This window comes from Euprymna scolopes, chromosome 42 (genome assembly GCF_053919585.1).
Source record: "Euprymna scolopes isolate OS-2025 chromosome 42, ASM5391958v1, whole genome shotgun sequence".
In the NCBI taxonomy this organism is placed as follows: Eukaryota; Metazoa; Mollusca; class Cephalopoda; order Sepiida; family Sepiolidae; genus Euprymna; species Euprymna scolopes.
Window position 1 is genome coordinate 69,671,649 of NC_136523.1, and position 14,912 is coordinate 69,686,560.

At 33.1% G+C, this 14,912-nt stretch overlaps 1 protein-coding gene across 1 annotated transcript in view; it reads left to right on the forward strand.

Annotated features, from left to right (window-relative positions):
- LOC145267129 (actin-related protein 10-like) overlaps nt 1–14,912 on the forward strand; it is a 62,177-nt gene that overhangs the window by 16,329 nt on the left and 30,936 nt on the right. The window contains exons 3-6 of the mRNA XM_080123166.1: nt 3,463–3,542; nt 10,361–10,469; nt 11,206–11,313; nt 11,971–12,038. Of these exons, the coding sequence (XP_079979292.1) occupies nt 3,463–3,542; nt 10,361–10,469; nt 11,206–11,313; nt 11,971–12,038 (365 nt within the window). The remainder of the gene's footprint in view (nt 1–3,462; nt 3,543–10,360; nt 10,470–11,205; nt 11,314–11,970; nt 12,039–14,912) is intronic.

Genomic DNA, 14,912 nt, shown 5'->3' on the forward strand with positions numbered 1-14,912 from the left:
CTTCTTCTTCTTTCACTCTCTGAAGCGGGCGTTGCCAGTGGTAAAAGGTTTGCACGATTTTTTTTTTTTTTTTTTTACTACACCTCCTCAATCAAAAAAAATCCCACATACACATAAAAAAAAAAAACAAACAGATGAACTAATTCCATTGATCTTACCATGTGTGATCCATCAAGCTTCTTGGATTATACATGGAGCATTTACAAAGAACCATGTGGAAGTGATCACTACCCTATTATAATCAATTACAATGACTCCATCGAAAATCACATACCCAGATGGAACACAAACAAAGCCAACTAGGCAAAATTCAAAGAACTTTGTTCACTACAATTAACAGAACACCAAATCTAAACAATGGAAGAATTCACTGAACCACTCATAACAATAGCCAAAAAATGCATACCCCAAAATTCTCGTCCCAAAAGAACCTGCTGGCAATAATTTGTCAACAAAATTAACACCACCACTCAACCCAAAACCGTCTGGAAAATGATTAGGAAATATCCGGAAAATACAATCCTACCCCAATCAAATACCTCCTCAAAAACAGAAAATAACTGATAAAAAAAATATTGCCAACACACTAGCTAAAACCTTTGGCGAAAATTCATCATCACTACAACACTACACTACAATAAACAATTTCAAATACTTAAGAAACATGAAGAAAAGTACAAAATAAACTTTAACTCCAAAAACCAAGAGCCTTACAATAGAATCTTCTCACTCAAAGATCTAGAAACTGCCATAGAAAAATCCCATAACTTTGGCTGTAGAACCAGATGAAGTGCACTACAGCTTCCTTAAACAAATCCTGCTCAAATCATTAAAACTCCTTCTCAAATTTATAATGAAATATGGGAAACAAAAGATTTCCCAAGTTCATGGAAACCAGCAACAGTAATACCGATACCCAAATTTGGGGAAGATATATCAAACCCAGAAAACTACAGACCAATAGCTCTCACAAGCTGCCTTTGAAAACATTTGAAAGAATAATCAACTACCGTCTCATATGGTATTTAGATAACAAAATAATTTCAAAAACTCAATGTGGATACCAAAAAATCGAGGATGTATAGACCACATCATTAACCTTGAAAATTACATCAGAGAATCTTTCATTAATAAGAAACATGTAACATCTGTTTTTTTTTGTTTTTTTTTTATCTTGAAAAAGCATACGAAACTACTTAGAAACACAGCATCATAAAAGATCTCCATAACATTGAACTAAGAGGCAGACTACCTGAATTCATAAACTTCTGACAATATTTCTACATTCACATAGACTCTACTTTATTAGACCCACAGTATCAAGGAGTGCCACAGGGTAGAATATTGTCAACAACTCTCTTCAACATCAAAATCAACAATATTATAAAAGAACTCTCTTCTGATATACATAGCTCCTTATACGTAGATGACCGTGCAATCAGTTACAGATCAAAATACATTCACACCATCGAAAGAAAATTACAATATAACATAAATAAAATTAATAAATGGGCAACAAAAAATGATTTCAAACTAAAACAAAATCCATTTTTGTAACCAACGCAAACTGTACCCTGATCCAACCTTACACAAGCAGCTAAGAATCACTTTTGACAAAAAATTAAACTTCGTTTCACACATCAATTACATCAAAACCAAATGCAATAAAACACTACAACTCCTACGAGTCATTGCCCATACAAATTACGGAGCCGACAAGAACACGCTACTCACACTATATAGAGCCCTAATCAGATCTATCTAAAATAGAGTATGGCAGCTTAAAATCCCTACCACTCCGGACTAAGACTAGCACCAGGAGCATTTTAAACCTCTTCTGTAGAAAGCCTATATCCAGAAGTGCATGAAATCCCTCTGATGCTTAGACACTAAAACCTTGGTTTAAAGTACTACACAAAACTAACAGCCAACCTCACAAACCCAGCATACAATAGCACTTTAAACCCAAATTGTAAACGCCTTTTCAATTAGAAAGAAAATACAATCAAAACTTTTGGATTCAGAATAAAACCAATCTCCAAAGAAGCAAATCTATACATAACCAAAATCCATGAAACTGTCCTACTCAAAACTCCTCCTTGGAAAATTGATACCCCCCCCCAACATCGATCTAAGTTTAAATTTCATATTTGAAAAGAAACAAACCCATGCAATTACTTACAATGATGATCTCAATGAAAAGTATCCAAACCACACACACATCAATACAGATGGATCTAAACAAATAATGCAGCAATACTCAACAAATCAACCAAAAAACAATCAAACCTCCCAAAAGAAACATCAATTTTTAGTGTTATTGGATATACATGCTCTAACTTTAGTTCTCAATCTAACCTCCAATAACAAAGAATAAAAATTTATAATCCTTTCAGACTCCCAATCTACTCTAAAAGCTATAAAAAATAAAAAGATGGACAACCCCTTAATCACAAAATTACTCCACAAATTAACTGAATTAAACAATCAAAAAGAAATCATTTTCTGCTGGATACCAAGCTATTCTGGTATCAAAGGTAATGAATTAGCAGATTCAGCAGCAAAAACCGCCTTAAATCTCGCAATTGATGCAAATTTTAAAATTCTATACACAGATCTTAAGAGATATCAACAAATACACAACAGAAAAATGGCAAACTTACTGGAATGAACATCCTAACAACAAACTTCACAAAATAATGCCAAAAATTAAAACAAGAACAAAATATAAAACTAAACAGAAAAGAAGTCAAACTAACAAGAATAAAAATAGGCCATACACATTTAACACACTCCTATCTCGCCCCCCCCCCAAAAAAAAAGAAAGCCAACCCATATGTATACCTTGTCAAATACCACTCACACAATAAAACACATACTAATTGAATGCACTGATTTTGTAACAAGGAATAATTTCTACAAAAAAAACAACATTAAGGATTTATTCGATGAAAACAATCTCCACATCATACTTTCATATCTTAAAAAAATTGGCCTTTATAAAAAATTTTTTTAATTTTAATTAAATAAAAATTTAAAAAGAACCCTGCACCAATAGACACTCGGCATAAAATAACTGAAAGGGTTGACATACCGTAAAACCCAAGATAAACAACAAACAAACAAATTTCTACAGAAAAAACGCCTGGAAACCTATTGAAAGCACCTCATAAAAACTTCTATCTTTAATAAGAACACAAGACTACGATTAAGTGACTTGCCACGTAAAATAAAAGAAGCAAGAATATTGTCTGTATTTTTCTAATGAAAACTCTTATATTGGTTGAAAATTAGAATTTAAATGTTTATTTGTGAAAAAAATTCTGCATTTTCACTGATTTCTAAATCATTATAATTTAAAAATTATTTTGTTTTCGTTTATGCTTCAAATTTTTAAATTAAAAAAAAAACTTTAATTATTGATAAATGTGATTTGAAACAATTATATATTTTTTCTTGCAGGTGAGAAAAATATGGGACTTCAAAAATGCTGATGATTTGTATGAAATACTGAAAGAATTTTTAAAACATTTGTATTTCAGGTATATTGATTACTTTGCTTTTCTTAATTCTTTGTATATGTAGATCATTTTATGTTTAAATCTCTAACCTGGCTTATGTTCACAAGTCAGAATTGCAACTTTTAGGCAACAGAATACTCCCTTCCAGTGCAACAAATTCATACAAAACTCCATTGAAGAGAGCAAGCAGTCAGCTTATTCCTCCCTTTTTTGTTCATGAACTCTTCTTATGCCTTGTCAGTATATCTTTCTTTCTAGCAAGCAGTGTTAGTTTAATTTAAGAAATGTTTAACTAATTTATCCTTTTTTAATTTATTTAAATTATGGTTAATATTGACAAAACTATTACATCCATATGTGTGGTCAATGCTTATCATGGTCCATGGCCACTCTAGGATAAAGGTAAATGAGTGTCGGGTAGACTAAGGCAATACCGTGATGATCGGTAAGGATGGAACTTTGATAGGGTTTGATTATTTAAGATGACCGCTCAAGAAGAACTTATATTAGATTTGAAAATGAAATTACAAATGAATAACACCAAACATTAATTTATTATGAACTGTTTAAAAAAAATAGTTATGAAAATGAGACATTTAAATAGCTCTCTTGAGTCTTTATACATACACAAGATTATAAAATATGTTGTATTTTTTAGTGAGTTTATATATTCCTATGAACTAATAGAATTTTGGAGCATAGATGGTAGGCATAAATAGAGGTAATGTTGGCTATATTTAGTTAAATGCAAAGAAAGCAAATAAAAAATTCAGGTTTGTGAAATTTTAACAATAGATGTTAGACGTCACTTAATAAATATTCCATAAATTTAATTTTTTTTTTTTTTTTTCTTACAAAGGAGTCACCATTTATCAAGTCCCGGAAGCCACTCAAGGATAAGGGTTAATGAGTGTATGGTAGTCAATGGGAAAATATCATAGTAATCATTAATAGTGGAAATTTGGTAAAGGGGATGGCTCATCAAGAACTTGTTCACGTTGGACTTGAAGATGACCATATTGTAGTCAGTGGGAAAGCAGGAAAAAAGAATAGAGTTTTACAAGCATGCGAGTTCTAAGAAAGAAGCTTTGTTCATGGAATCTACTTTTAGGTTTAGGCACAAATAAAGAGATAAAGCAGAGACAGGTTCACAGCGTTTCTTCTGTAGGAAAGCGGTTGCAGGGAAGAGAAAAGAGCATCCTCCACTACGGGCTACAAAGTCTATTTTGAATTCTGTCAAGGCAGGATGTGCTTCTAGCAGCTCCTGCTCAGATGTAGCAACAGTACTCCATACTTGGACGTACTTGGCTCTTATGCAGGTAGAGAATTGCATCAGCAGTGAGATATCTACTGGAGTAGTAGAAGGATCCTACCATTTTTCCAGCAGCCTTGGCAACGGATTTGATGTATGTTCCATCTCAGATCAGGAGCAAAGGTCAGACCCAGAAGCTTGTCAAAACATGGAGCCACTCCAAGATTAGAGCTATTCATTTCAATTGATGCCAGACAGGGATCAGAGCGTTGATGATGTAAAAATAGAAGCTTGGTTTTAGATGTATTAAAATTAACCAGCCACCTCTTTCCCCATTGCACCATGTGACCAAGATCAGAGGAGAGAGAATCAGAGAGAACTTGGTCATTTACGGCCTTTGAAGTGTTGCCATAGATGGTAGTGTCGTCAGCATAAATATCTATGAATGATCTTAGGATGTGATTTGAGAGATCATTGATGTAGATTTGGAAGAGAGTTGGGCCCAGGATGCACCTCTGAGGGACTCTAGCATTAATAGTGTGAGCTTTTGATTTTTGCCCATCAACCACTATTCTTATGAACCTAACAGAGAAATGGTTTAATAATTGAAAACATTTCCAGCTATACCGTAGCTGAAAATTTTGTGGAGTAGACCTTTATGCCATACCCTATCAAAGGCCTTTGATATGTCAAGAGCAATTGCCCTAGAAAATGTATCTTTGGAGTATTTTAAAAGGTTTTAGTACATGGGTACAATCGCCTATTTAAAAAATTGGAACCTATTGAATTTATGTTGAAATCAATTAAGAATTAAATTGAAGCAGGTTTCCATGAATTTCAATTCCTTAATATCCTTTAAGTTTAAGTTTTAAATTTGAGATATTTTCTAGAATCCAAATCATAACATTTTTGAATTTTTGAGATGAGGATTGGTTATTTGTATTATTTGGATTCATCAGACTACTGTTCTCATCTTCAGTGTCATTTTCACAACATTTCGGTCGATGTAACCTCTGGCCTTCTTCATCATGCTCTATAACAGACATGAGGGGAAAACGAATGAACTGCAATGGCAGAAAACACTAGAGGAAGATCTCTAGTGGAATGGGAAAAAAATGAATGGTCACATTCAATGTTGCCAAGACTAAGCTTCTTATCTTTTAATAACTACAAGAAACCTGCTCAACCACTAATAGCCATGACTAATGGTACATTACCTGAAAGCACTTCGTTCAAACTCCTCGGCTATGGGGAACATTAGTTGGAACAGATACATTGAGGACATTGCTAAGGCTGCTGCAAAGAAGGTGGGTTCTCTCTACTGTGCTAGAAAGTTACTTATGCCTGAGAATATCCTGAACTTTACAAGGCCACCATTTGCCCATGTATGGAGTATTGTTGCTACATTTGGGACAGTGCATCAGCTACTAGTCTCTCTTTTAGACAAAGTTCAAAAGAGAGAATCACCAAAATAATAAGTCCTGCACTATCAGCTAGGCATCAACCGCTATCCCATCAATGAAATGTTGCAGCCCTCTGCCTTTTTTACAAGTATTTTAATATTGGATGCTTCGATGAACTACAAACCCTTGTGCCCCCTTGACGGAAATACTCAAACCCGACGAGCAGTAAAATTCCACCCCTACGCAGTAGAAATCCCAAGATGTAAGAAAGCCTTTGATTAATAGTTTCTTCCCTGAGTGTCCTGATATGCAGAAGTTTAAGTATAAGGACATCTTGCTGCTCAACTCCCTACATAGAACCCCTACAAATTATGTCCCAGATAGTATCCCCCTACATCAAAGTGGCACTGTGCCTTGTTTGGGGTGAAAATGTAATTAAAAAAAAAGGGTGTATCTTGTTGAACTCAGTAATATTTCTGTTGAACTCTGGAATCTGGACGGAATTTCAAATGGAACTCTTTATTTACCTCATGGGGGTAGCATGCTCTTGTTCCATCAGCCATGACTGGATAAAGAGCTTAAGTAATTTGCAATTGGATTTTTCGGTCGCCTTCACTGAGAATTGAACCTCACTTTTACAATTGATTTTTCCAAATACTTCTGAAGTTCTGAATGTTGAAGGTTTAATTCTCAGTGTGGATGACTGAAAAATACAATTGCAAATTACTTAGGACCTCTATCCAGTCATGGCTGATGGAACAAGAGCATGCTACCACTTATGAATTAAATAAAGGGTTCTGTTCGAAATTCCGTCCAAATTCCAGAGTTTGACGGAAAAATTCCAGAGTTTGACAAGATACACCTGAAGAAGGTCTAGGGTTACATTGTGAAAATGGCACTAAAGATATAATCAATTGTCTGATAAATCCAAATCATGTAATGAATTTTGATCAAAATTAGAACAAGGATTATAAACATTTAGAAGTTTAGTAACATATCTTGATTTTGATTTTCGTAAGATGTTATAAAAATGGTGCAAAACTGTTCTGTTTTTATAAAAAGATGAAGTAAAATGCATTTTCAGACAATGCAATTTTTTCTTTTTAAATCTTCAAAAATTTAATTTGAAAAAATGTGAAAAAAAAATTGTTCATATATATAGATATATAGACAAAAAGTTAGCAAGAAGATCATTTTTAGATAAATGTTTGTCGGAACAACAAAGATATTCTAATCATCCTAGTGATAATGGATGACACTCCCTGAGAGTTTGTTTAAAGTGAAGCTGGTTTGTACAAAGCCAGCATCACTTTCTCATTCTAACCAGCCTGATCCAGCGGTAGAACAGGGTGATCTAACAAAAACTGGTGCATCAACGTGATTATGCTGTATATAAAACGTGATTATGCTGTATATAAAACGTGATTATGCTGTATATAAAACGTGATTATGCTGTATATAAAACGTGATTATGCTGTATATAAAACGTGATTATGCTGTATATAAAACGTGATTATGCTGTATATAAAACGTGATTATGCTGTATATAAAACGTGATTATGCTGTATATAAAATGTAACTTGATCACTGTAGGCTCATTTCATGGAAAGTGGTCCAAAATCAAAGAATTTTAAATCCAATATTTTTTAGCATTGTTATGTTTTTTCTGAAAGACAACAGCCTAAACTACAAAAGAATAAAAAATTAAATTCTGATCTTTTCTGTGTTGTCTGTACTGAGGCTATAAACATCGGCTATTTATTGAAGTCAGAAAATGAAAGAATTCCTATTTTTTTAGGCATTCATTTTTACCAATAAATAACATAGAATTATGTTTAATTATATTTTTCATGATTGAGACATATATAGATTTCAAAATAATTGAGGCCCTGAGTTTCAGTTAATCATTTTAACATTAAATTTTCATAAAGTTAGCCCTATGTCCATGTAACACACGTGACACTTAATCAACTTTTTTTTCTTCTCATTCTTACATAAAACCCCTGAGGAAAAATTCTTTCTGGTTATAAGCTAGTATATTACTGCAAACAAAATAATAGCAAAAAAAAAAAAAAATCTAGCTATTTTTTTTCTTCTTGAAAGAACACTTTGAATTTGTGTAACACACGTGGCGTCACATGTGTTACATGCCAAAATATCACTTCAAAATCTTCAATAATCAATGGAGTTAGACATAATAAATAACATACTCATGCAATGGTATAAAAGATTTATTTATTGAGAAATTTTAGGTTGAAAATAATAAAGCACATCCCGATTTCTTCCAATATCTACCATTGGTGGACTTGGTTTCCCGATCACATTCGCAGGCCAGTATGCAATTATATCAGCTTTTTTTTTGGCCAGTACCATTAGCCTTTTCTGTTATACTTCATTACTGATACTTCTATATCAGTATCTATAATTGATAAAGCTTCACTAGGAAATAAACTTTCTATTCAATTGTTTTGTTCTAATTGAACATTTAAAAAAAAAAAAATTCCTAGCTAAAATAGGACATTACTGAACACACACACACACACACACACATATAATTGCCATATATATTTTCTAAATTTACTATATATATATATAATTTGAACAAAATAAGTGACTTTTCATTCAAATGTTACATCATAAAGTTGAGGTTTTCTAGTACAAAAATAGATCAAGATAGAAATTTCGTTCAAAAGGTATATCATAGCCATTTTGTTTTTATAATCACACACTTGTAATGTTTTCTAAATAATTAAAGATAAAAATTTAAATGTAATTCATTGCTGTAAATCACTTTGTAAACAGACATTTTGTTACGAATTTACATGACGGTAGCGCATGTCGTCTGCAGGAGCGACACTTGCGTGAAAAGTACTCAATTCATTTCAAATTTTATAACAAAATACATTGTTTTATTTGCTGATAATTTCAAACGGCAGCATTTGGTAACCAATACTTTTCAGCTTTGTTGATATGAAATGGTTTTATTTTAAATAGGTCCTTGTCTAAATGTTAAAAATAAATTATCAAATAAAAAAATAATTAAAATATTTAATTTTTCTTTTCATCACAAGTTAAAATATTCAAATGTTGAGAAAATAAATTTCTTTATCAACCATATGGAAAACTAAGCTGGCCTTGTCAATTTTTTACACTAAGTCACTAACATGGATTATTGGTGCTTGCTGCTGCTGGAAAAATGAGTGCTGTCCGAAAGATTTTTACTCCAAAATTCTTTTTCGTGCAAAGAGTTTTCAAAAAAACTACTTGATATAGTTTTATGATACATACATGAAAAAAATAAGTGTTTTTACACTAACCTGCACATGTTTGAAATCTTTTCAATGAGAATTGTTTATGCTATAAAGCCTGAACTTTAAGGGACGGTACGGTCCAAACGAAATGACCAATTCGATTAGGACAAAAACTAAGATTAAGAAAATACTTTATTCTGATTGGTTGGCAAATTTGAGTATTTTCCAACTTCACGGAACTTTGGAAATCAATGAGATTTTGCAGGAGTAACGCATGTGTTAAGGTGTAACACACGTGACAACAAATACCTTAATTTTCAGAGGTTCAATGAATAAAAATTTACTAAAAGACTATTGTAATAATTAGAAGACTCCATAAAAATTTAGAAATACACATTTTTATAAAAAAATAAATGCACAATTCACAGAGTTTATACATTGTTTAAAATATCCTTCCCGTCTAAATGTAATGCCTGTGACGCTAGAAACAAGACTATTATAAAAAAAATGGTCATAAGTATGTTTTTTTTATGTACTACATGAAAGATTAATGCCTTAAGACTAAACAAGCCAAACAGAAAAGAGAGTAAAGTATTATAAGGGCGATTTTAAAATAAATGTTATTGCTGAAAACCCTTCCGAACTGTAACATGGAATGCCCCTGTAGGAGAGGAGGAGTGGGGAGAAAAGGAAAGGAGGAAGGAAAGTAATGGTGATTGGATGTACTATCGAAGAACTTAAAACTGGTGCTGAATGCAAAATAAGATATTTCAAAGGATCAACTATATCGTTTGCTTGCTTACACTTGCTGAAAAATATCTTAATTCTATGGAAGTTTATTATTATTTATTATTAGCTAAAAATCACAAGAAATTGCAATTAATGAAACTAATTTGATTTCTTTTTCACCTGTATCCTTTTTCTTATCTACAGGCATATAACTATCAAATCACAGGACAGAAGAGTTGTAGTCTGTGAGTCATTGTTGTGTCCCACTGTCTTTCGAGAAACGCTGGCCAAAGTGTTGTTTCAATATTTTGAAGTAAGTTACATTTTCACTTGCAGTTTTTTCATTATTTATTTTTCATTAGTAATGCAAATTCTAAAGTCGCTTTCTTCCTCTATTTTTCTGGTTTCTTAATCATTTAATGTGGTATTCTATATGTTTAAATAAACTAGAATACCACTCCTAGAATAGGTAAACTTAATTTCTTTGAACAGTTTTGCATCACTTCTATGTTCCCTTATGAAAATTAAAATCAAAATATGCTACTATATGTCTATAATCCTTATTTCAATTTTGATTGAATCCATTGCATGGTTCTGATTCTAGAAAATGTCTATAATTTAAGGCTTAAACTTAATGGGTCTTAAAAAGAATTTGAAGTTCAGGGAATGTTGCTTAATTGGTGTTGCATGACTATGGATGAAATTCAATGCAAATCTGAAATATTTAAATTTTCAAATGCAAGATTGTCCTCATATGTCTCCTAAAACCCTTTAAGTACTCCAAATTTGGGTAATATTTATTGATGTCTAATTCCTATTTTTTAAATTTCAGTTGACTTTACAATTGCTGTTTTTCTCTGATAAATAATCCAAAGAGGATAAGTTGTATTTGTAAAGAAATGAAATTTAATTAAAATTTATTTGCTCCTAATTATATGCACCAACAGTCAAAGAAGGAAGCTAGGATTTTTTCCCCTCAAGAAAGAAAAAAAAGGGGCTTCTATTGCTTATATATATATATATTAATTTTTTTCCCCCCCTTGTTTTAGGTTCCATCAGTTTATTTTGTTCCAAGCCATTTGTCTGCCTTATACACACTGGGTGTCAGCAAGGGCCTTGTGATGGATGTTGGATACAAAGAGGCGTCCGTTTTTCCTGTATCCTTTTTGCTTGGCAATTGGTCTTGGAAAAAGTACTATTTTTTATTTATTTATTTATTTTTTTTTTAACACCAGATGAATTATTGTTATAATTTCATAAAAAAAACAAAACAAACTATTTTGCTATTGAAATGATCTTTGGATGATCTTTATCAAATGTTTCTGTATGATTTTAAAAAGTTTTTCACAAATTACAAAAAGATATTACAAATATTTTGCATAGTTTTTGTTTTTCTCTAGTTTTATGATTTTTAAAGTTGTAAAATATGTTTAAAATAAATGTATTCCATTAGAATATACTACTTTCTAATGTGTATTCTGTAAACTAACCATCTGTCTTGGGCAACCTTTAGAAAAATGCAGATATATGTATTTGAGAGGGGGGAAGATAATGGGGTTTTTCCAAATGTTTAAACTGGTTTGATCTTTCCATTACAATTTTTCATTTACCACAAAATAATGTTGCATTTCTAAGGAATTTTCGCTTATTTGAAGCCTGCATTTTTAGTTATATACTGTGAAAATTGGTTTATAGACCAATAAAAACAATTTTCTAATTCGCAAGAAATTTTGAACAGTCATAATTCAGTGATTAATCAACATTGTGTGTTTCTCTTTTCAATTCTGTTATTAATCCTTGATTTCAATGTAAAGATCTATGAAGGCCGACCAATTCTAAATGCTTACCAAATGCTTCCATTAGCTGGACAGGCAATCCATCGGTAAGGTATACTTTTTTGTTTCTGGTAGAAAAATTACAATAAACTTTGATATGATAGTTGTTAGTCTTGAGTGTGAGATAGTAAAAGTAATAATAAAATTGTGTGATCACTTTTCATATGTATATATGTCTGTTCTGTTCATTCGATTCATCATTTTCAATCCTCTCATAATATTCATCATCATCCAACTGGCAATACATCTTTATCCTCAAGTAACTTTGGATCCTGATAAGTCGTAACTTGTCAGTATAAAAAACAATGTAATGAACACAGTGGATGCGATGCAGACAGTGGTGATCAAAAGTTTCAAATTGTCTTACATTTTCTACTCTCATCAGCCAGGATTCACTACCATGAAGGAGGATCATTCATACCAGTGCTTGGTAGATTCTTACTTTGGTGTTGCACCTTATCTCAGATCTTAATGTCAATCAAGTCGACAGAAGGCATGATATGCGAGGCCATGCTTTGATGTTGATTCCATCTTGATCCTTGTCTGTGGTGATAACATCAAAACATTTAAAACTCTCAACCTTTTCAGGAACATTATCATTGAGGATATTGGGTGTTTTGTCTATTGGTAGTGAGTTTTGTCTTTGGGGCAAAGATAACATCTCTGCTGAGATCTTCAAACACAGCACAAACATACAGGGCCTACCATCCATCACATTTTGGCAAACTGAATGTTTTTCTCCAAGATTGGAGTGATAGAACAGTGACTGCAGCAACTACCATGATATCAATCTGATTGACAAGTCTGCTAAAAATATTTGCTTTGTTTCTTTTGAGATGATGTCAATCAGAAATTGACTCCAGAATAATGTGGTTTTTGTTCATGTTGTGACTGCACTGGTCAAATCTTGATTGTAATACTAAGCCTTGAATAGCATTGTTGCTTCCAACAAAAGACAGTCATCAGTTACAATGATTTCACCGCAGCATTTGACTGTCGACCATGGCACCTTTTGAAAGGTTATGCAAGCAAGTGGTTCTTGCCTAAACTTCTCAGTCTTCGTAAAGCATACTATATCTTGCATATATATGAATGGTTTGCCGTTTGATAAGCAAGTGTTCTTTTGCCAACACTTTTCAATTATGGCATTTGATTGGGTTAAAAGAGTTTCCCAGTGTCACTGATAGTCACAACTTTGCTGTCAAGGCCTATTGTTGTATTGTGGAGTGGCCCCCAGGTTGGGAAATCGTAGTAGGGCGTAGGACTCCCTGGCTGTAGTACATAGCAGTTTTAATTACGTCGGTCGTCCGTGGGTTCACTTGTTTACTAAGCGGTTGTCATGACAACGAGTTAAGACTAGTGAGTTATCTCACCTTAGATTGGCACTTTTTCCTTATCTTGCCTCTCGTCAATTGTCAAAAATGTCATAACAACGTTGAACCTGAAAACAAAGCGGTTGACAACTTAGAACGATCAGCCGTAACTTAAAAATATGCATTAAAAGACGTAAGTCACAATTGCGTTTGTTTTTGTATAAAATTATATTTTACAATATTATACAATTTAAAACAGTTCGTCTTTTTTCTTTTGGTGGTTCTGAAGTTCACAGCGATAGTAACAGTGTTCTCACAGTGATCTGAGGAGGGAAATTGACGTTTTTTCGATCCGGTCTTCAGCGACACGTGCTGTCCCTTGTTTCTCCTCTCTCTGCTAGCCCTCTCTTTAGATTCACCGTTTTTATTGGCATTTTGTCGCTTTGTTTCTCCTATCCACGCGTTCTGTCAATCAGCTGATCGATAATAGAACATGCGTTCTTTAGTCACGTTTTGACAATTTCTTTGCCGGTTCCTGACCTCAGATGATCATTCGATTTTATCTTCAGCTGAGCGACACGTGAATTTACCACTCATGCCAATATCTGTACTTCCAGAGCTTACGAGGAATGTCACGTTTCTTTGTTTTGTAAACAAAAAAATCGTCGTCCGATTTCTCTGTTTATGACGTAAGCACTTTCTCTTTTCAACTGGTAGACAATCGATTATTCGATGCCCACTATTTTAAATCTTTTATTAAAGAAGTTTTTTCTTTTCAGTTATGTATGATGGTTCCAGCCATCCATTACATAACACCCCTCCATTAACCATATTTTTTTTTTTTTTTTTTTTTCAATCGTCTATCGGTCCATCGATATTTCCAATAATGTTTTTAATGTCACAATTTTTTTTCATCCCTTGTACTGTATTTTTTTTTTTCCGTTTAACTTAGAAAAAAAAAAAAATAAATAAACAGCAACACGAAAAGCATAAGGTCTTCTTCGGTATAAGTGCATCGGCCGCACTTAACAGCAAAATATACGCTGCAAATTTACCAATTTTACCGAAGTGGTCGATTTGTCCAATATTCTCCACTACCTCGGCTCTTTAATTAATATGACTAATTAACTAAATACGAGTCTTACATTTTAATGACTTGTTTAAAATGTGGGCAGCATATAGTACAAAAATTTCGACCAGAACGCCAGGATCCTAAATATTGGTGGCAACTCCGAACTCCCTATGATAAGGATTTTCTAAAATCAACAGAGTAATTTTCTTAACCAATCCAAACATCCTGTTCCGCGCTCCCGACCCGCAGTTCGATTATAACCTGAGTTCCCAACCCCCGTGCTAGCCCTAGCTACGGTTGGCTGATCCCTACTATCATAATCAACTCTGCACGACCTGGGCACTAAGTTATATATATATCTTCCTTCGATATTTCATCAACTTCTTTAGCCCTTTCAGCCGTCATGCTACACGTGATTATTTTCCGTTCCATCAACGGGACCCTGTTTTCCTGACTTGGGGATTCTCGTTGATGGCGATTGCTCTGTTGGGGATAATTTTCTTCCTCCCCACTAGAGGATTCTTGATTTGAACTAC